The sequence below is a fragment of the Seriola dumerili genome, unplaced genomic scaffold (assembly GCF_002260705.1).
Source record: "Seriola dumerili isolate Sdu_G_001 unplaced genomic scaffold, Sdu_1.0 BDQW01000331.1, whole genome shotgun sequence".
NCBI classification, from domain to species: domain Eukaryota; kingdom Metazoa; phylum Chordata; class Actinopteri; order Carangiformes; family Carangidae; genus Seriola; species Seriola dumerili.
Window position 1 is genome coordinate 6,558,061 of NW_019174586.1, and position 20,123 is coordinate 6,578,183.

The following is a 20,123-nucleotide window of genomic DNA, read 5'->3' on the forward strand; positions in this document are numbered from 1 at the left end:
CTGTTACCTGTAAGCAGTTTGTAACAAGGTCCTATTCATTAGGACTTACATGAGCCTTGTATTTATGTTGATATCTGCTGTAGGTTCATGACAGATTATGTAAAAGGTATGATTACTATTAAACTTTAATATTCAGCTTTCATTTAGGGGCCGAATATTATCGCTTGAGGGTCAGATTTGGCTCATGGGCCCCTAGCGTCAGAGTTCAGGTTCACCCCCGGGTCACTCAGTTGTAATGAAATCCAATCATCGCCTTTCGCGCCATTCCTGACAAACAGGGCGGAAGTTTCTAGAAGCACGTGACGCGTAATTGCCCGCAACTTTCGCGCCATCACAAAATCCCGCCTCTCCCTGCGGAAAGAAGCGACATGATTGGCTGCTGGATACGTCAGACTCGCGCCAGTTCTTGCACCGCGACCGGGGAGAAACTCGAGCTGCGAGTGAATGAATACAGGTCTCCCGTGATAGTGAAGGAACGAAACCGCGAATTTAAACATAATTTTTGTTCATTGGTACCTTCACGGTTTTGGAATCACGTTATCTCACCTGAGGGTCAACGTTTGCAGCCATGGCTCGTAAGGATTATGCGGCAGAGAAAGGTAATGGGTGAACTTTCTCAATAACGGCATGGCAGCAACAGGCTGGCCTAAATGACCGAACCTTTAACTTAACGTAAAATGCTCTTCGAAAACGCAGCGATAGTTAACCGTGATGTGTATTCGTTATAAAATCATTTTTTGTGTTTGTTCAGTCAAAATTGTATTATTCAGACACTACTATATTACCTCCTTGTTTTCCCCTCTGCACTAACTTACTATGCTTAGACCACAACCTTGAAAGTTGTGCATCTTAGTCTGCCTGCGAATTTGTTCACTAAATCCGTGATGTGGGTGAATGTTGTTAGCCTTGAAGTTGCACAAAGTTTTTTGATCGCTAGATAACTTGGTAGGAACTAGTTAAGCATTTTCTGTGAGCCTGTTGAATACACAGTGACCCGGATGGATCCGCTTAAACAAAGGAGCAGGCGCCAGTGTGCAAGCACATGTCCAACAATAACTTGCACTTAAGCTAGTAAGTTAATGAGGGCGGAGAGAGATATCTTGGTAACGAGATAATAACGTTAGAAAGTTGATATCACATGCTCGTTTTGTTCATTTCATGAAACCATACCTTATGATAAAGCAGCTGTAGACAAGTAGGCAGTTATTTGTAACCTAAGACATCATTGGGCATGTTCAATGCACGTTTTGAAGTTACCAAAGACTAATTTACCACATTTCAGGCTGATTTGATAGATTAAACGTATCAATTGTTTAAATATAACGGCGTTTTGTTACCCCAAGTTTAAAGACTTAAGCTTGTTACCTGATGTTACAGTGCAATATTAACGTAAATGTTTCCAAACGGTTAACATCAATATGTTACCCAGTGTTATTTAGCACTTTATTTTAACCTATCACTACCTACAATGTCCATTCCATGCACTTGTTTCCGGCGTTCAAAGCGTCCCCAATCCAACATATTGCTCCACTAAACATCCACCAAGTTAGCTGCTCCATACTACGTTAAAGCTACCGTAGCATGCTAGCAAGTTAGCTACCCCTCTTATCCAACTGGCTGTCAGTTACACAAGTTAAAGTGCCATTTTGCATTTAGATGTACTGACTGCTTTGATAAAATACCAGCTGGTGAGTCGTCCCGGTGCCTAGTTTAAAGACACTTCGAAATGTTGGTTTATGTGAAGTTCGGGTACACAGTGGTTTAAACACGAACTTAACGCTAATGAACTGAACGCAAATAACGTAATGTTTACGGTAACGTTTTAGGCAGCCCAATATATGTTGCTAATATTCAAACTATTAGGTTTATTTCAAAAGGTACGTTAGGAATGAAGATTTGTAATCAAGTGTAAAGATGATTTGGCTTTCAAATTCCAGTTACTCAGTATGCCTGCAACAATTTATTTGGATTTATTTTGCCTCGTTTTTAAAACCGAAACTTTACATTGACTTGAGTCATCGCTCAATCTGTGAATTCAATAGCTCCATCAAACTACCTGCTCAGAAGTTCTACTTTGACTGAATTATCCGACAGAAACCACAAGCATTAAACGTTAAATCGGCAACCTCGTACCGCTTAGTGATTTATGTCAAGAACAATGGCTAATATCGAAGGAACTGTCCGTACTCGACGCAACTGAGCTAACCTAAGCTAACGTTAGAAGATGGCTGGCCACGGGTTGAAAACAACAGCCGGGATTATTTTTAAGAGCGGAGGGATCGCGGAGGGATATCTGAGTGACGAGGCACAAAAGCCATGTGCTGCTTTGTTTACAATAACATCCTCGAACAGAGAAATAATAAACCAGCGCTGCTGATTTTTTGCTACAGCGTCAAAGTAAGTGGGCCGTTTTAATCGCCGTGGTATTATTAGTTTCGTTTCTTGCAACGTAGAATTAAATATTGTTAGTAGTTGTGGTTCTTTCGAGAAGTGAGGGATATTTTCCCTAAAAATGGACACTGAACTGAGCGCGCCTGTTGTTGTATTTACATTCTTACCCTGAAGCGATCTGCCGCGTAACGTCACCCCTTTCACCCCAAAACTATGATAGTAGGTACACTGAAGGGGAATTTGGCTCACGCAGTACATCAGTGGCAGTTTGTGCTTTACTGTAGGCAATAGTGACTCATCGAGATTACAGGATGCCATGTTACTCAACAAAGGGGGTCGTCGCAGGACAACAAATTAGCTCCCAGTTTGTAGGCCCACTGGTGGTAGTGGTGTTGATGAACATTTTCAACAGCCTTTAAACTCAGAAAGCTGTTTTTAATGTTTAAACAAATGAGAAGATAACATCAGTAAACAATGATTTCTTTGTGTGCACATATAGCTAACAAACAATCTCCACCTAGTGTCTGCTGGATGTGGCCTGTTTTTTTTTTTTTTTTTTTTTTCTCCTTTTCCCTGCTGTGACATAAAATAAAGCTAAAGGTGTTTTTGTTTGTTTTGCAGACAAATGCAAAAGGTTCCTGCAGGAGTTTTACACAGAGGATGACAATGGGAAGAAGGTCTTCAAATATGGAGCTCAGCTTGTAAGTATAGTAAACAAATAGTAAAAATGGGCGTAGCTTTCAGAGTTGACTGTTTTGGGCCTCACTAGGAAGGTTCAAATTATCACACCAAACTGAATACATTTGGTAGGGAAAAGTACTGATGTATTAGGTAAAGTGTGAGTTTTCTTTTGTCCTTTTTGAATAAATTTTTTGGCTACTCTTTGTCTTCTTAGGCATAATTTGTATCGGTCCTGAACAGTAATTTATCAGTTTTTGCTAAACTACCAAATGCCTTCAAATCTAGAGGTTGAAGCACTTCTTTTAATCATATACATTTTTGATACAAAATGTATCAGCTTTTCAATTGGGCGTTCACACAAAAGGTATGTGACATCTGGGTTTGAGTGGTGCAACTGAAAGGTATACACACACACATGATGTAAATACATCGGCGCATAAAATGCCTAAATGTATTTGCAAAATGTGCAGGCCATCGTAATCAGGCTAGACTATGAAGTTGTATCTGGATGCAATATCACAGCCTGCCCAATTTGTGAAAGTGTAGAGGTGTCCATTGTTGTTATTGACCACTATCTGTATCTGCAGACAAGGTCATGTAATTAAGTGGCTCATCTAATTACGTGTCTGTGTATACAGGTGGCACTGGCCCACAGGGAGCAGGTGTCTGTCTTTGTGGAACTGGATGATGTGGCTGAGGAAGACCCCGAGCTGGTTGAGAGCATTTGTGAGAATGCCAAACGCTACACAGGCCTGTTCGCTGATGCCATCCATGAGCTGTTGCCAGAGTACAAAGAAAGAGATGTACGTAGATTTGCATAATTGATCCTGTACAGGATTTAAACAAAATCAAAGTGTTTTTTGGGTTTCCAATAATATGTAATGTGAGTGACCTAAAACAGACTAATCTTCAGAGTTCCAACTATTGATGCACCCATTACATCCCTGCTCATTAAAACTGAAATGCATACACGCTTTTGTATCCAGATTGTGGCCAAAGATTCCCTGGACGTGTACATTGAGCACAGGCTGATGATGGAACAGAGGGGTCGTGACCCTGCAGACACTCGAGACTCGCGTAACCAATACCCGCCTGAACTCATGAGGAGATTGTAAGTTGAATCATTGAGGATGGAATTTTGATTTATAACAATTTTTGGTTATTCACTAATGCTAGTTGGAGTACCTGATTTGTTTTCAGTCTGTCAAAAAAACAGTAAATCTTTCTCTATGCGTATGAATACCTTTCTCATGAACTTTATCTTCCATCCACAGTGAGCTTTACTTTAAGTCTCCCACCACTACTAAACCTAAAGTGGTGCGTGATGTACGAGCTGATAGCATCGGGCACCTGGTGACAGTTCGAGGCATAGTGACCCGTGCCACTGAAGTTAAACCAATGATGGCTGTGGCTACTTACACATGTGACCAGTGTGGTGCTGAGACCTATCAACCAGTAAGATCCTGTAATCAATTACATCTTGTGGCATGTTTTAAAACAATCAGATATCCCTCATAATGATTTCTCCTTGTCTTTCAGATTCAGTCTCCCTCCTTCATGCCCCTTATCATGTGTCCCAGCCAAGAGTGTGTCACCAACAAATCTGGAGGCCGTCTCTACTTGCAGACCAGAGGCTCCAAATTTGTCAAATTCCAGGAGCTTCGTATTCAGGAACATGTAAGGAACTAAACACAGTAAAATACTCAGTTGTGGCCATAAATTGTTGCAAGTTTCTGTTTTATCAGTTTATTTTGTTATCTTTATAGAGTGATCAGGTGCCTGTGGGTAATATTCCAAGGAGCATGTCGGTGTACGCCCGCGGAGAAAACACGCGTCTTTCCCAGCCAGGAGACCATGTAGCCATCACAGGAGTCTTCCTCCCTCTTCTGCGCACAGGTTTCAAACAAGCTGTTCAGGTAAGTTTGACCTGAGTTTTGGATGTTTCGTGTCAACCCAGACCACACAACACCCCAAACTCTGACTTTTAAGAAGATTCATAATTGTAGATGTGACTTCAGTGGTTAGTTTTCAGGAAGTATAAATGAGTTAACACTGTACCAAATGTCCCAAACTGTATCTCTACCTCAAAGACTCCCTCCCTCCATAAAATGTTGTGATTTGGATATTTTAGGGTCTTCTGTCAGAAACTTACCTGGAGGCCCACAACATCACACTCATGAACAAGACAGAGGATGATGAGCTCGGTAACGAGGAGCTGACTGACGAGGAGATGCGCAGCATCACAGGTGGGGGTCTGAGTGGGAAATGAAACTACATTGACCCACATGAATGCCAGAACCTGACAAGACAGTTCGTTGTCTCACTCTTTTAGCAACTGAGGTGATTGTTCTCTGTTGCAGATGAAGGATTTTATGAGAAACTAGCCGGCTCGATAGCACCAGAGATCTATGGACATGAAGATGTGAAAAAGGCTCTTCTGCTGCTGCTGGTTGGAGGAGTGGAGCAGGCACCTAAAGGCATGAAAATCCGAGGTGAGCATTGGCACAAGCCCCCTAACCTCTTCTTAAACGATAGACTGACAACTTTTATTTCCCCTCTGAGATAAACAGTCAGGAATTGCCTAAGTTGCAGATCATAACCCAACAAAACCGGGTAATTTTATCCCTTGGAATATTCCTTGTATTGTAGGGCAATAATTTGTCAGTATCTCCACTGAATCATGTAATGGAAAAAAAAAACTCATATCTAATAGCGGAGGTTATTACAGTTTGTAGAGTTTTTAAACTTTTTTTTTGAATCTGTCAACAGTGAATTATCTGAAATGTTAAATTATAAGTTATGTTATAAAAATAGGTTTATTAAAGGAGCAAAACACTTCTTTTTTTTCCCTTTTTTTTTTTTTTTTTAATGGATAAACAGGAGTTCCACTTTGTCACATTACTTCAAATTGTTTAATACATATTATACAGATAACAAGGAGATAGCTCAAATGCTCAAACAAGTATTTGCCCTTATGAAATCTTCTAATAACTGCAACACTCTTCCTGTTTTGACTCTTTCCACTTAAGGCAACATAAACATCTGCCTGATGGGAGACCCAGGAGTGGCAAAGTCCCAGCTGCTGTCCTACATTGACCGTCTGGCTCCTCGAAGTGAGTACAGTCCTGTTTGTTGGAGTCCTTTTTATCTGGTTTAATATTTTATCCAGTAAGACATTTTACTTTCCACCAGAGCCTACATGGTAAAATATTAACTTTAGATGTGATGGTCTGACTGGAGATGGCTTTTTTATGCCCAGTGCTGGACATTTGAAGGATTAGGAAACCTTGAAGTAGGCACAACTATAGTTTCCACTTTGACTACCTGATACCTGTGTCTGAATGTCTTTTAATAGGCTTTGAATGCAATTTTAATAAAGGAAATGTATATCATTTCATTCGATAACTTTCTCCTGTCTCCTCTTTACGTCTCCTCTTTTAGGCCAGTACACAACAGGTCGTGGATCATCCGGTGTCGGTCTGACTGCAGCAGTGATGCGTGACCCCCTGACAGGGGAAATGACCCTGGAAGGCGGAGCCTTGGTGCTGGCGGACCAGGGTATCTGCTGCATTGATGAATTTGACAAGATGGCTGACGCGGACCGCACAGCCATCCATGAGGTGATGGAACAGCAGACCATCTCCATCGCAAAGGTAAACAGAAGCATTGCTACAACTTGTAGCTTAATTATACTAACTATGGATGAATTGAAATATAATGCCTGTGAAACACATGTTGACCGTTTGTCTCCTCCCCAGGCGGGCATCATGACCTCCCTCAATGCCCGATGCTCCATTCTTGCCGCAGCCAACCCCGCCTACGGCCGCTACAATCCCAGGAAGAGCATTGAGCAGAACATTCAGCTGCCGGCCGCGCTGCTGTCCCGTTTCGACCTGCTGTGGCTGATCCAGGACAAGCCGGATGCTGATGCCGACCTGCGTCTGGCCCAGCACATCACCTATGTCCACCAGCATTGCCGCCAGCCACCCACTCACTTTACCCCCATCGAAATGAAGCTGATGAGGTGATGGTCTGCTTTATATTTCAAAATGTTTCAAATTGTTTTAATTTACTGCTATACTAAGAAAAGAAACCAAGAGTGTTGAGTTTTAACAGTATAATGACAAACCTAGCAACTCAATTATGAATTATTCCCCTTCAGACGTTACATCGCTGTGTGTAAGAAGCAGCAGCCTGTGGTGCCTGAGTTACTGGCTGATTACATCACTGCTGCCTATGTGGAGATGAGGAAAGAGGCCCGAGTCAGCAAAGACACTACCTTTACCTCTGCCCGTACCCTCCTCTCCATCCTGCGTCTGTCCACTGCCCTGGTGAGAATTACACCTCTGCAAGTCAGCTGTAGTTTAAACTGGAAACTTCTACTGATAGATTTTGTCAGAAACCGCATCAAATTAATTTTCCTCAATGTTGTTGTTTTTATTCTTAAAGTATAAATTTAGCCTTCACTGATAATACAACATTTGAAAGGTCTCAAATATATATGGATTGGTGGATTAATGTTTAGCTGCAGTTATTATAAAATTTTAATTAGTTAAATTGGTTCCATCCTCCTGTGTGTACCTTCATCAATAGTCCAGTGTGAGATAAAGTGCTTACAGTGCAGGTAGTGATGATAACCTGGCCTACTGCAGTGTGAGCACTTCTTTCTCACGCTGGACAAAAGCTCTCCAGTCTGTCGAACACCGAAGATGCGGTCAGCTTTCCCAATGACTCGGCAATATCAAATCAGATGGATCACTTTACATGATTTGTAAAAACTGTATTTGTGCTTTAGTTTTCTAAAAAAGACTCTAAATGGCAGAAATGTAAAGTAAAAACCTAATACTTCCTGAAGGAGTGTTTATTATCTGGTGTCTTGGCCTCTGGGTGCCAAAAGTGCTGTTTGTGCAGGTAGCAGTCATCCACCTACTGCAAAACCAGCACTTCATGCAGACAGGTCGGCAATGTGCTCCACACAGATCTCCACAAGGGGGCAAACTGCTGCCACAACCACGCCTGTGTGCCAGAAACTGCTTGAATTGTAATGTTGAGAATACGTCACAACTGAACTCTGCATCTGCCCTAATGCTACAGATGATTTGTTACACCTTCATAATCGAGATACTGTAAGAGGTTTTTTCTGATCCTGGCCAGCTTTGCAGGGTGGGCAGTCAGCCTGTGTGCGTTAGGTGCAGCTGTGCAAACCCATGCAAAACTGACCATGGCCAGAGCTGTCGTCAGTATATTCTACATAGAAACCCGATCTTCAAAGTATCCTGGTTCTCTTTCTTTTGGCATTTCTGTCAGAGGTTCTAATTTCAATCTGTAGAGAGACTAGCTGGTGTTGAGAGGCGGAGACTTGGGCAATTGCCGACCATCCCAGAGGGCATTGCACTTGTCTCGGTCTGACAGTGCCGGCACAGCGCAGCCTACGTCATCAAGATGGATCTGCTGTCTAGCAAAATTCTCCAGTGTGTGTTTTTGCATTTTTTCCCTCTCAATAACAAACTCCCCTCTTTTCATTTTGTTGTCCTCCTTCAGGCTCGTCTTCGCATGATGGACACTGTGGAGAAGGAGGACGTGAATGAGGCAATGAGACTGATGGAGATGTCAAAGGACTCGCTACAAGCTGACAAATCCAGCAGCACAAGGTTGGTATTAACATGGTGACCTCAGACTTTGCCTTAATGATGGCATTAAGTCAGCACCAGCTCCACATAACATGAGTGACCGGATGTCGTCGTACCTAAAATTCTCTTTATGAGCCTCTCGTATGCCTGTAACAGTAGCTGCATATCCTGGAGGAAGCTGTAAAACCTCTGGATTTTTATGGCGCTCTGTTCACACGGCAGCATGTTCACCGAAGCAGGCGTCAAGACTAGTGACGTGTTCACACCCCTTTACCATAAACTGCTCTCCAGGCAGTGCTTGAAAACTTCCCGGAGGCTTTTTACAACAATAGGAGGAGAAAAGAGCCATGTTTCTAATTTTAAAATGGCCTCAGATTGGCTACTTGTGTCTTAGTTTTTGTTGGCTTCAGATTTTTAAGTTGATTTTCATTAAAGAAATAGTTTGACTTTTTAAGAAATTGCATTTATTTACTTTCATGCTGACGGTGAGATGAAAGGATTGATTTTTGTTAAACCAGCTTCAGACTCTGTTTGAACCACTTGTTGGCTGGGTGGTCTTTATCCATCCATTTCTGAAACTTGCAATGATCCATTCACACCCACTTTGCACCATGAGTGACATCTGTGCTGAGGTGGGAAAGTACACTGGGTTTGATCTTCTCTCTCAAGCTCTTTCATTTGTTACTATTTGTGGAACTTATGTGATCAATAAAGTGAAACACCATGATGTCTTCCTGGGATTGTAAGAAACTGTGCAGTTTCCTAGTCGTTCAACAATATCACGCCTGCCTGCCACAAAATCCATCCACCAGCTCCAGCAGCACCAAAACCTCACTAACAAACATGTATCTTGTTTAATCTGTGCTGTGAAAACATCGCAGTGGAAACACCCGACCTTTTCTAAAAGAACATTCACTTTGTACAGGTTCCATTTTAAACATGTACTTGACACTGATCTCAGTCTGTGTGAACAAAACTTTTCCTCCACTGAGTCTAAACGTCTGAACTCTCATTCTTCCTGTACAGGACTCAGCGTCCAGCCGATGTCATCTTCTCTCTGGTTCGTGAGCTCGCCGCAGAGGGCGTGGCGGGCCGTGGTGGAGCCGGCGGCGTCGTTCGCATGGCTGAGGCGGAGCAGCGTTGCGTCTCTCGTGGCTTCACCCCCGCCCAGTTCCAGGAGGCCTTGGAGGAGTACGAGGAGCTGAACGTGTGGCAGGTCAACCAGGCCCACACCCGCATCACCTTCGTCTGAAGAACCTGGGACACATCTTTGTGCGTGCCGGGTTTCAGACACCTGAGGGGAAAACTCTTTATCGTGGGTTTTCTACAGACTTGTATTGTGGCTCTTTATTTTTCCTCCTCCAGCATTTTGTAACAAAAGTCAAGCTGAACCTGGACATTTTCTAAGCATGACTATTTTTGCAAGAATATCCTGCTGTTGGAGGTCAATAGAGTTTTATGTTTAAGATTCCTGTTCACCAGTAAATGGCTTGTAAATATGTCAGAACTTTTTGGTATTGTGCTATCTGCAGCTTAGAGCTTAAAGCTTCCGGCTGAAATGGAACATGTCTGTACATTTTATACTTTATAATGCAAATCAGGCAAGATAAATTAACATTGAGCCTTGTATTGTTACAATAGTTATAATAAATTGTTGGTTCAATACTATGCTGTATTTGGTTCATTTTGTCTCCTGTGTGAACATGAAGTGGGAAGAAAAAGTGCCACAATCACCTCTGAACACCTGGTTTGTTACTAGAGCAGCTCTGACATAATTGCTGCTTTCAGTAACACTTTTTACATGTCTTGCTCATAAAACATGCTAACATACAGGGTTGCAACTAACGATTATTTTCATTATAGTTTAGTCCATAAAAATGATGGAAAATGCCTTTTGCAGCTACTTTAAGCCCGAGGTGTCATCTTAAATTAGCTTGTTTGTCCATCTGTCTAAAACATTCAGTTTATCATGAAAGACCAAGACGGCAGCAGAGGAAGTGTTCATATTCAGAAAAGGGAATGTCATGCTGTAAAAACAGAACTCATGCAGTGAAAGTATGAAGGTTTTATCAGCAATATTTGATGTATCAAAGGTACTGAAAGGAAACACCAGTGACTTACACTAATATAAATTTGATTATTGCTAATGTATTAATGTGTGTGCAGTATTTTACTGTTGTGGTTGGTCAAAGTGGAGCTGATTTTAACTGTAACATCATAGTGCATCATGTAGAAGAAGCTGAAACTAGAATGATTTCAGTGGTAAGTCACCAGAACAGTGGATTTTACATGAATTCTACTGCCATGTTTTGTCAAAACTGTGATTGTATTTGCTGTATACTGTAGTAATGTGTGAGTTATTTTGCATTGGTATATAGTTATATAGTTTTCAAGTTGAATGAGAACCCTGAAACTCTCTTTGCATCAGCTCACTAACATGCAATTGTATGACATGTCATGTTTTGTATGACAGCATCCTGTAAGAATGTAGTCGTAGTCTTAGTCTAGCCTTTTTTCTACTAAGGCGATAACCATCCTCATAGTCACAAAGTACGAAAAGCAGGTGTTCTCTGGGTAAAAAATAACCACCTTTAGGATCTGAGAGCATTTTAGAAATCTTGTAACAGCTCATTATAAAGGCACATTCAAGGCTGTGCGGGTTGTTATCTATGATTTTTTTACAGTTTTTTTTGGCTGAGATATAGTGTTAGTAGGCAGCATTTTCCCCACAGTTGCAGTTGTCCCAGCAGGTGATGCTTTCCTTCCTGACTTAATGGGGAGTTTCCATTTGAAGTCTGTTCTCTTTATGGCTTCACTGCTGAAGTCCGGGGGCTTTTTTATTCTTAATTGGCGCCAAAGGCCCCATATTAAACGGTATTAAAGAGAGAGGTGGAGACAAGATTTTGGTGTCAAAGGTAGTGAAATCCTATTGGACAGGAGATAACGTTTCAGCGTGACCAACCCAGAGCTCAGTATTTAACCCACTCAGCCCTGTCAGTCCAGTGAAGACAGCCTCCTGAGCCAGGTGAGTAAAACATGGACTGATGTATTGAGGTGATCACGGTGTTGGATCATTTAACTAGAAACAGGGTGTTATTCAGTTACATGGTACAACTCCATCTTTTGTAGCTGCTTTTTATTATATTTCATAGTGACACAATTATGTGTCTTAAGAAATGTACACTGATATGTGGGTATACATAAAGATGAATGTTTTTTGTGTATATTGTAAAACAGTTCAATCTCATTCAGCCTCCATTTCAGTAAGAAAAGGGAGCAGAGGACAGAATTTGCCTTTATATCCTTTAATATGTTATTTGTGAATAGTGGTGTATAAATATTACTTTTATTATTACTTTAATAATAAAATAGCAATGCTTTTGAGTGGACTGTATTTCTTTTCCTTGTATGTTGCAGGGGTTCAAGATGATTTCTACATTATGGCTGGGGGGGGCTCTCTGCTGTCTGACGTTGCTCCCAGGTCAGTTCTGATTCTTTATTGTACAACTGCTGAAAAACAAATGTCTCAAAATTTTGGGAGATTAAAACCCAACAAGTAATTTGTTTCCTCTTCCAGGGCTTCTGGAGGCCAAATCATTACTGACTGCCATCAAGCAGGAAGGTAACTGCAGATATTAAATCCCTTCTCAGTTCAAAAATTCATCTCTGTGTCCGGCTCTTCAACAGTACTGTGCTTGAAGCACTTTTTTTTTTTTTGAAAGGACTATAAAGTTATCGTCTCTTCTTTTAACAGAAATGGTTCCTCTCAGTCATCTTAATATTGACTCAGAGAAAGCAAATGACTTCCTGACTCACTCCAGACCAAAGCGTAACGCGGACTCTCGATGGTACAGAGGAAACCCAGACTTCCAGTCTTATTACAGATACTACAGCAGCATCGGACACACTGAGGGGGTAAGACACCAGCACTCTACAGGCTACATGTAAAGATATGATCATTTATAAATGTAAGTGTACACATTCTCATTCTGGGTGATGCCCTTGACCTCCTTACACCCCTTATTCTGGAGGTCTGACCTCTGTAATGATTGGAAAAGGAGAAATCAGCACCTCAGATTGTGGGACCATGTTCATATTTGTTCAGATTCCAATCATTACCACTCAACTAACACTCAGTTGTGAAGGGAAATATTTCCTTATTCAATTAGGTGGAAGTTTTTTTAGATTCAAATCTGGTTTTAAAGAGAGATATTGTCAAGATAGCTGCATAAAAACACAGTTTAGATAATATCCAGATTTTAACTGCCCACGCACTGAAGGAAAACTGTGACAAAGATTTTTTGCTCTCATGGTGAATATCAATCAATCAAAATGTGAATATGATCTATAAATATAAACTCCATCTTCATAAAGGTTTATAGGTGAATTGATTGTGTGTTCCCCTCTCAGCTCTATGAGATCGACAAGCTGCGGATGCTCTACCAGCAGATGAGGTACCTGGAGCACACCTACGGCCCCAACGCCTCCTATTTCCAGAACAAACTGGGGGTGCCAATGATCATGTGCGACCCAGCTACAGACAAGAAGTGCAAAGTTATTCCTCCTCCACCCCCGATGAAAGGGGTCCCAAAGCCCACAGAGCCCCCAGTGACCCCTCCTCCTCTTCCTCTGGCTCCATTTATTTCCCAGGCTGATGTGCTGTACCTGTGCAACAAAAAGGACCCCCTCTGCAAGCCCCACATTGTCTACATGCCCACCGGCGCCGTGCCCGTGCTCTGCGACCCCCGCTACCACCCCCACTGTTCCCCCCAGAAGGCTCCACCAGCCCCTGTGGCAGTGCCTCAACTTCCTCCACCTCCACCAAAGAAGTCCGCCCCACCTCCGCCTCCGCCAGTCCTCGTCAAGAAGTCTCCCCCTGCCCCCATCCGCACCTTCAAGGGCATGGAGTACGACTGTGATCCCTACTGGGACCCCGACTGCCTGATTGACCACCCACCCAGGCCTATCAAAGGGAAGATTATGGTTCCGCCACCACCACCACCACCCCCTGCTGTGGAAGAGAAGGAGGAGCCCGTTGAGGAGCCACCCCCTCCTGCACCCATCGAGAAGAAATTAACCGTTTACCCTTACCCTTACTACTACCCTATGCCCTACGACCCCAGGGATGATCTGTACGACCCAGCCCGCTTCAAGTACCCAGAGCCTGCTGCTGCTGCTGATGAGCCTGCAGAGGACAGTCAGTAAAACATCCAGGATGTGTCGGAGGAAAGGTGTTTCTCTTTAAACACACAAGACTTTGATAGAAAACATCTAAGTTGCACAATTTCCATATTTTGTGGTGTTTTTTTTTTTAGCTTGTAGTTTCCCTGCAAGTGTACGGTCACAGAAAACATCATGTGCCAAAGCATTGAAAAGTTGCAGCGTTTGTTTAAACCTTATTATTAAATTGACAACTTTGTGTATTTACCATCACTGTCAGCATGTAAAAAAGCAGTCAATACAAGTATGTAATGCAGATGGTCTTTGAGACGTAATAAAATGTGAAAAAAGTGCTTTTCCTCAGTGAAGAAGTTGTGTTTTCACTTTCTATGCTTTCGAAAAGAAGAAAATGTTTGCTCCTTCTATTGCCACATGGCAGGTAAGAGCAGACTCACAAAGCCAACATGCAGGCTGGGGGGTCGTTATGTCTAGTTCATATAAATGCTGACTCTTAGACCTCCAACTCTGCAGCCATAACTCCCCCCTGCTCCCTTTTCCTGCTGCGTATGCCTGTCTTTCCAAAACCTCCAAAGGCAATCGAACAGCAGGAACACAACTTCAAAAGACGAGCTAACTGCAAACACAATAAACCTGACAATAAACCTGCAGCTAAACCACCTCTGCACGAAGCCGACTTTCATAGGCTCATTTAAAAGTGCAGGTCTGACGTTTTTATGAGCTGTGTGTTCGGTATAGTTATAGTATACTATACTATTATAATCATTTAAGCTTAGAAAGAAGAAGAGTCAAAGTCCCATGAAAAAAATCAGCAGATCATTTATTACATACAGAAACATGAAACAATAAAACAAACAGGGTAAAATAATATAATGTTCATGTACAGTGGATTCATTTTATGTGCATACCCGAGAGAGAGTAGAGCCTCTTACTGATTGGTGTAATTAAGTGCTTTTAGACACACTTGTGGTTGAAAATGGTAAACTGGTTTGAAAAGCTACTGTTGGTGTGAGAATTTGTCTTAGCTAACCAAAACACAAACAAACCAAAAAAAAAAAACCCCAAAGACAAAACAGAGAAAAAGAAACTGCAGTGCTTGTTTGTCTCTGCCTCGGCTTACTGCCGGCTCAAAAGAAGAGTCCTCTCATCCTCCGGCCGATGCCCTGTCTGTCGTACAGGACGTTGAACTTGTTGATGAACTGGTTCATACTGTTGCAGGTCTTGGTGATGGTGCCTAAGTAGGCCATGAGGCCCACATCATTACATTGCTGCAGGGAAACCAGAGGCAGAGTTACAGAAAGCATTTGTTTGGCAGTACAACTCGGAGATTCACTACAAACAGTGATCATATAACAATCCTATTTCTATGAATATCTGCCGAATATTAACACGAGGGATTAAGGAGAGTGGTAAAAAGAATCTGCGTTGTTCAGCTTTGTTTCTTGCTGCTGTTGAACACTGAAGATTTTCCAGTAATATTCTATATTTTTCAACTAATTTTTATGAAAATTGTCTGTGTATCCAAAGCCTGAGAGTTTATTCCTCTTTGCCATAGACCTCAAGTTTGTCCAAAACTAGGAACACACTCAGTAAGTGTTGTAGTTTATTTGTCCTGCTACTGGAAATACTAGGGCAACAAATTTGTATTAATCCACAGCTGAAAAAAATTCCCAACAAATACACTATTTACTTTTGTTTGAGTGATGTTTGCTGAAAACTACTATACCCTGTTGTTTTAGGAAATTACTGAGCCTCTTCTAAAAAATGAAACTATATAAAAGCTGAGACGTGCTTTTTGGTTTCCCTGAAAATGTTAAGAAAACACAGCAGACACTTCTGAATTATGCTAACACTAGATTCTAAACTGTCCAGTCAAAAAGACACTGTAACAATCATGTTTATCATTATTTGTAAATCCATCACATTGTAATGATCTCAGAGGCAACCGTGAACGCACCTACCCCACCCCCTCTATTCTTCTTGTTTTGCATTGTTGCTTTTGATCTTTGTTGATAATAAGAAAAATGTAGAGTGACACCAGCTTCATTCTTTAACATCTGCTATTTTGATGAAAGCATCACCATCCATTAGGGCTATTCTTTATGTTTGTAGGTGGGGCATAACAAAGCTTGCTTACATCATAGAAGTCAGTTTTGAATTTCGTGGTGCTGAGGACCGGCAGTCTGTGGCACAGGGCATTCGCTTCTCGAAGGATCTCATGGTTAAATGGCACCTCTCCTACAGCACGTGGAAACAGACAGAAGAGAGAAAAAGCAAAACTTGTAAAGCACTACACTAAAACAGCGAGGTAAGATGATGCTGTCAAGATGCTATCAAACAGGCACTTGTAATTATGGAGGTCTGTTCGAGGGGGCCTCCCATAATGGCGTAAAAATGAGGAAAGGAAACATCTCATTTAAAAGCAGCTGTTTTCCAGACTTATTTTCACATTCTTTGCTCTCACTGCGCTGCCTCATCAAAAGGCCCTGTCAGTTCTCTCACCTGCTTCCACGGCTTTGACGTACTCTAGAATGATCTTCACCCGGCTGTGGAGCATCTTTATCGCACTGTGCTGGGCTATAAGGTGTTCAGCAACTAACAAGAGACACAAAATATCAGAGTTTAAAACCTTTTCAGACAGGATCCATTTTTACTGGCACTGTGTAATATTAGTCAGGTCATAGAAGTCGTTTCCATCACATTTCTAGGGTTCATTCAAAATCTAGTGATACAGAAGACATTTCTGTTTAGTTTAGCGTTTGTATTTTTTACATTTCTTTGTGTTATAAGCATGCTGACAGTCTGTATCTGTGTTTATTTCCCACTGATTTATTACTATGTAAAGACTTGAATTGCTTTTATATGAGACTGCTCTATATGGGACAGTAAACACAACATCTCTCTAATTCCAATGACTAATTTGCATGGAATAAGAGAGAATGCTTCAAATTTATAAAATTTTTAAATGAAGACTTGACTTCTTATAAATAAACGTAGGAAGTTTTGTTATTTTTTTCTGTTATCAATATTAATTTGGGGTGTTTTAGTTAGTATAGGTCTACATAATATCTTCATTACATAAATAACTGATAAAATCCACTGATTATGCACTGAAGAATCAGATATATGTAAGAGATGCCAGAATCTCCCACACTGTCCTCCAGAAAGAAATTAATTTACAGTTGTGTTCAGAACAGCCTGCAGAAATGAGTCCTTTGGGTGCAGCGGCTTATGTAACTGAAAACATCATATAACAGCCCAGAGCCTGGACTAACGCACTGCTGCTTGACCAAATCAGGGTTTTTTTGTCTTTAACTTGAAAGCAGAGCTTCTTCGTATTCTACTCATAAATATATAGTACAACATATTCAGAACACCATTTCTGAAATGTAACAAATCATAACTGTAAGAAACTCCACCAGTATCTCAGCTAGTAATGGCTGGAAAAGCCATTTCATTTCGATTCATCATAAATCTGAGATAATAGCAGAGATAAGCGCTTTTATGGATAACTGTTACATAAACAGTCTTAATTAAAGCGACTCTAAAAACAAGTGAAGATGGTTTACAGATAATAGGACACTGCAGTGCATGTAAACTCACTCACTTTAACCTTTAAAGCAGTAGAGCAGTAGTGACAGTTCGGTTGACAAACCTGTCGAGTTTTCTCCTGTGCCAGTGGCTGTCATTCGAGCTACGTGGTCAACACCGATTCTCTCTGCTTCCTCTGTGGCCAGAGTGTACGTCAGCTCAGCAAACAACATGGTAGCCTGGGAGAAAAAAACAACAAAAAACACCAAAACATATGAGATAAAACTATTCTCTTAGGGAAAGAGGGTCCCTTCACAGGAAAAAATATGTAGATGATATTAGATATAAACAGTACCTCTCCATTGATGATGTCAATCACAGATTCATAAACACTAACAGGAAGCTGAAAGCAGAAAGGATGCATAGTTTAGAGCAGCTGTATCTAATGCAAAACTGTGCTATTTTCTCACACTTCAAGGGAAAGAAATCAGAGCAACTCACGTCGGTGTGTTTGGTCATTGGGTTGAGCTTGAGGAAGAGAGGGCTCTCAATGATCTCACACACCTGGAGGAGGAGAGGGAAACAACAGTAAGAAAAGGCAAAAAAAAAAAAAAAAAAATCTGATGAGGTAAGATGACTTTTCTTTTACTACCGACAACAAAATTAAAAAAGTCTAATTGATACCGTGTTGGAATTCAACTAACACAACTTCTGTAGTGGATACAAATGAATGATTAATTAAATTTGTCTGTCTCTTCAATATTAAAGCCACTGCTTTTATATTTACTGTTATCTGACCAATCAAGGTCACGGCTGCAACAGGACTGCACTTGCTACAGACTGAGTAAGCGAAGATCTGAGAGGAGTTAAAGATACCCATCTTCTGCTTTCATTCAGATTTACTGTACATATTGCACCTTTAACTTTTGCCTACCTGCTTATGAATGTGGATATCTGATTGGTCGGGGGGACCGCCTGTGGTGTACCAACCCAAGAACTCCATCTCTTTGAAAACCTGTTTGACTGAGAGATGAGATTGAATATTATAGAAAAACTACAGCAAGCACCTGACAAAAAGTCATAAAAGAAAGTAAATGCACTAACAGAAGTGTATTCCTGCCCTTGACACATAAACACCACTTACATTGTTCCTCCTTGGTGTAATAATACTCCTTGTCAATATGCACTCGTTCATCTATGGTGTGAGACAGCAACTCAAAGGAGTTCATCACCTCAATGTTTCTACCCTCCTGCTTCCCAATCAGGGCTCCAATCACTGAGCAGAGGAGAAAACAAAATGAACAGCACCTACTGTAATTATCTATTTTATTACACTCACAGAGCAACAAGAGATGAGGTACGCACCACTCTAACACAAGCCATTTTTCTTGCAGAAACGTTCTCATACATACCCTGCATTGGTCGTCCCTCCTGTGAGCGAATGCGTATCCAGTGGTCGGATATGTTGAGGATAACCAGAGGGTGTAAGGCCACGGAAACGCTCCCGGTGACCCCTGAGGCCATAACACTGGGGCTGGCTACAGTTACACAGAGACACAAACAGGAGGAGCTTTAAATCTACAACAACTACAATAAAGCTATAGTCAGAAAAATATGTTTTCTTCTTGTTCATTCAATTGGATGTTTGATCCTCACTGTGGAGAATGATGACACCAGAAGACTGTTTTCACATTCAACTGCTGAGGGAGGAAAGTTTCTCTGTGCACAATCTAAATCCCCCATTTCCTCTCCCTGTTCTCTCTTTTAACTCGGGTTCTCTGTGTTGGACCATCAGCCGTCCTGGGACCTCACCCTCTCCCCCTCTGGCAGTTGGTGCCTCATTACAGATATTTTGGATCTGGATCTTCATCCTTCTGGAGGTTCAGCCTCTCCTTTTGTCTCTTTCTCACTCTCTCTCCCTTGTGTGCATGTTTTTTCCTTGTCTCTCTCTCTCTCTCTCTCCCACCCTCTGTGTGAATATGTGCAAATGGTGTGCTTGAGTTTGCCTCTCATGTATTTGTGTCTAGTCTATACTCTTTCCAGATCACATACTTTGGAGGAGGACGTGTGGCTCAGGTCTGTTTGAAATAGATGTAAATTTAAACATTTAAAATAGGGTAATAAGATTTTTCTGTGGAATTAGTTGTTATTCAAAGCAGTGTTTTATATTCATGTCTTAAAATGTGTCTGTGGGGATGAACTTTGCAGATAGGCCGATATATCGGTTCATCTCATGGACAGAGGGCATCCAAGACCAGCCCTATTTTGAGATTGGGTTGTTGTTATAGCTAGGTAATGAGTTCTCTCCCCAACCTGCATGTGGTGATGGATTTAGGTTTGTGTTACCGATCCAAACTACACTAAGAGATGAGAGGAGAAGTGATCAAAAATCCAATATGACTTATTTGTTGACAGCTTTTAGAGCAGATTTACTTTACGTTAACCCGCTTATATCGGCCAACCCGCTACCTGCCACCTTTAAAACCACGAAGGCATCTCTTCGCACCTCCCATAACACAAATATACAACACCTGCCACAATTTGCACGTAGGTCAATGTTGATATCGGGCAGAAATTGTTAAATAAGTGAGAAATACTCGCCTGCCCCATCCACTTCCATTCCTCCACCATTGCTGGTCGCCATCTTGTCCGGTATTTCGCGCAGGCGCAGTGGAGTGTTCGCCTAACGAACGTTAGGCGGCAACGTCGCCA

General features: G+C 41.6%; 3 protein-coding genes across 3 annotated transcripts; 2 read left to right on the top strand and 1 right to left on the bottom strand.

Moving 5' to 3' along the window:
- The first annotated feature begins 411 nt into the window (after nucleotides 1–411).
- mcm7 (minichromosome maintenance complex component 7) lies at nucleotides 412–10,370 on the top strand. The gene is made up of 15 exons (XM_022760050.1): nucleotides 412–599; nucleotides 3,013–3,092; nucleotides 3,711–3,875; nucleotides 4,059–4,183; nucleotides 4,347–4,527; nucleotides 4,612–4,749; nucleotides 4,839–4,988; nucleotides 5,204–5,318; nucleotides 5,433–5,564; nucleotides 6,102–6,185; nucleotides 6,514–6,725; nucleotides 6,831–7,096; nucleotides 7,235–7,403; nucleotides 8,614–8,723; nucleotides 9,729–10,370. Exons 1-15 carry the CDS (start codon nucleotides 569–571, stop codon nucleotides 9,952–9,954), a joined length of 2,184 nt encoding a protein of 727 aa, XP_022615771.1. The 5' UTR covers nucleotides 412–568; the 3' UTR covers nucleotides 9,955–10,370.
- Nucleotides 10,371–12,458: 2,088 nt separating this feature from the next.
- Nucleotides 12,459–13,907, top strand: LOC111232584 (pollen-specific leucine-rich repeat extensin-like protein 3). The gene is made up of 2 exons (XM_022760167.1): nucleotides 12,459–12,617; nucleotides 13,113–13,907. Exons 1-2 carry the CDS (start codon nucleotides 12,459–12,461, stop codon nucleotides 13,905–13,907), a joined length of 954 nt encoding a protein of 317 aa, XP_022615888.1.
- A 774-nt stretch (nucleotides 13,908–14,681) lies between these two features.
- Nucleotides 14,682–20,105, bottom strand: cops6 (COP9 signalosome subunit 6). The gene is made up of 10 exons (XM_022760310.1): nucleotides 20,013–20,105; nucleotides 18,824–18,949; nucleotides 18,556–18,687; nucleotides 18,346–18,434; nucleotides 17,913–17,975; nucleotides 17,767–17,814; nucleotides 17,536–17,650; nucleotides 16,383–16,475; nucleotides 16,018–16,118; nucleotides 14,682–15,148 (listed from the first exon to the last, which is right to left on the bottom strand). The coding sequence occupies exons 1-10, from the start codon at nucleotides 20,053–20,055 to the stop codon at nucleotides 15,008–15,010; spliced, it is 951 nt and encodes a 316-aa protein (XP_022616031.1). The 5' UTR covers nucleotides 20,056–20,105; the 3' UTR covers nucleotides 14,682–15,007.
- Between the last annotated feature and the right edge of the window lie 18 nt (nucleotides 20,106–20,123).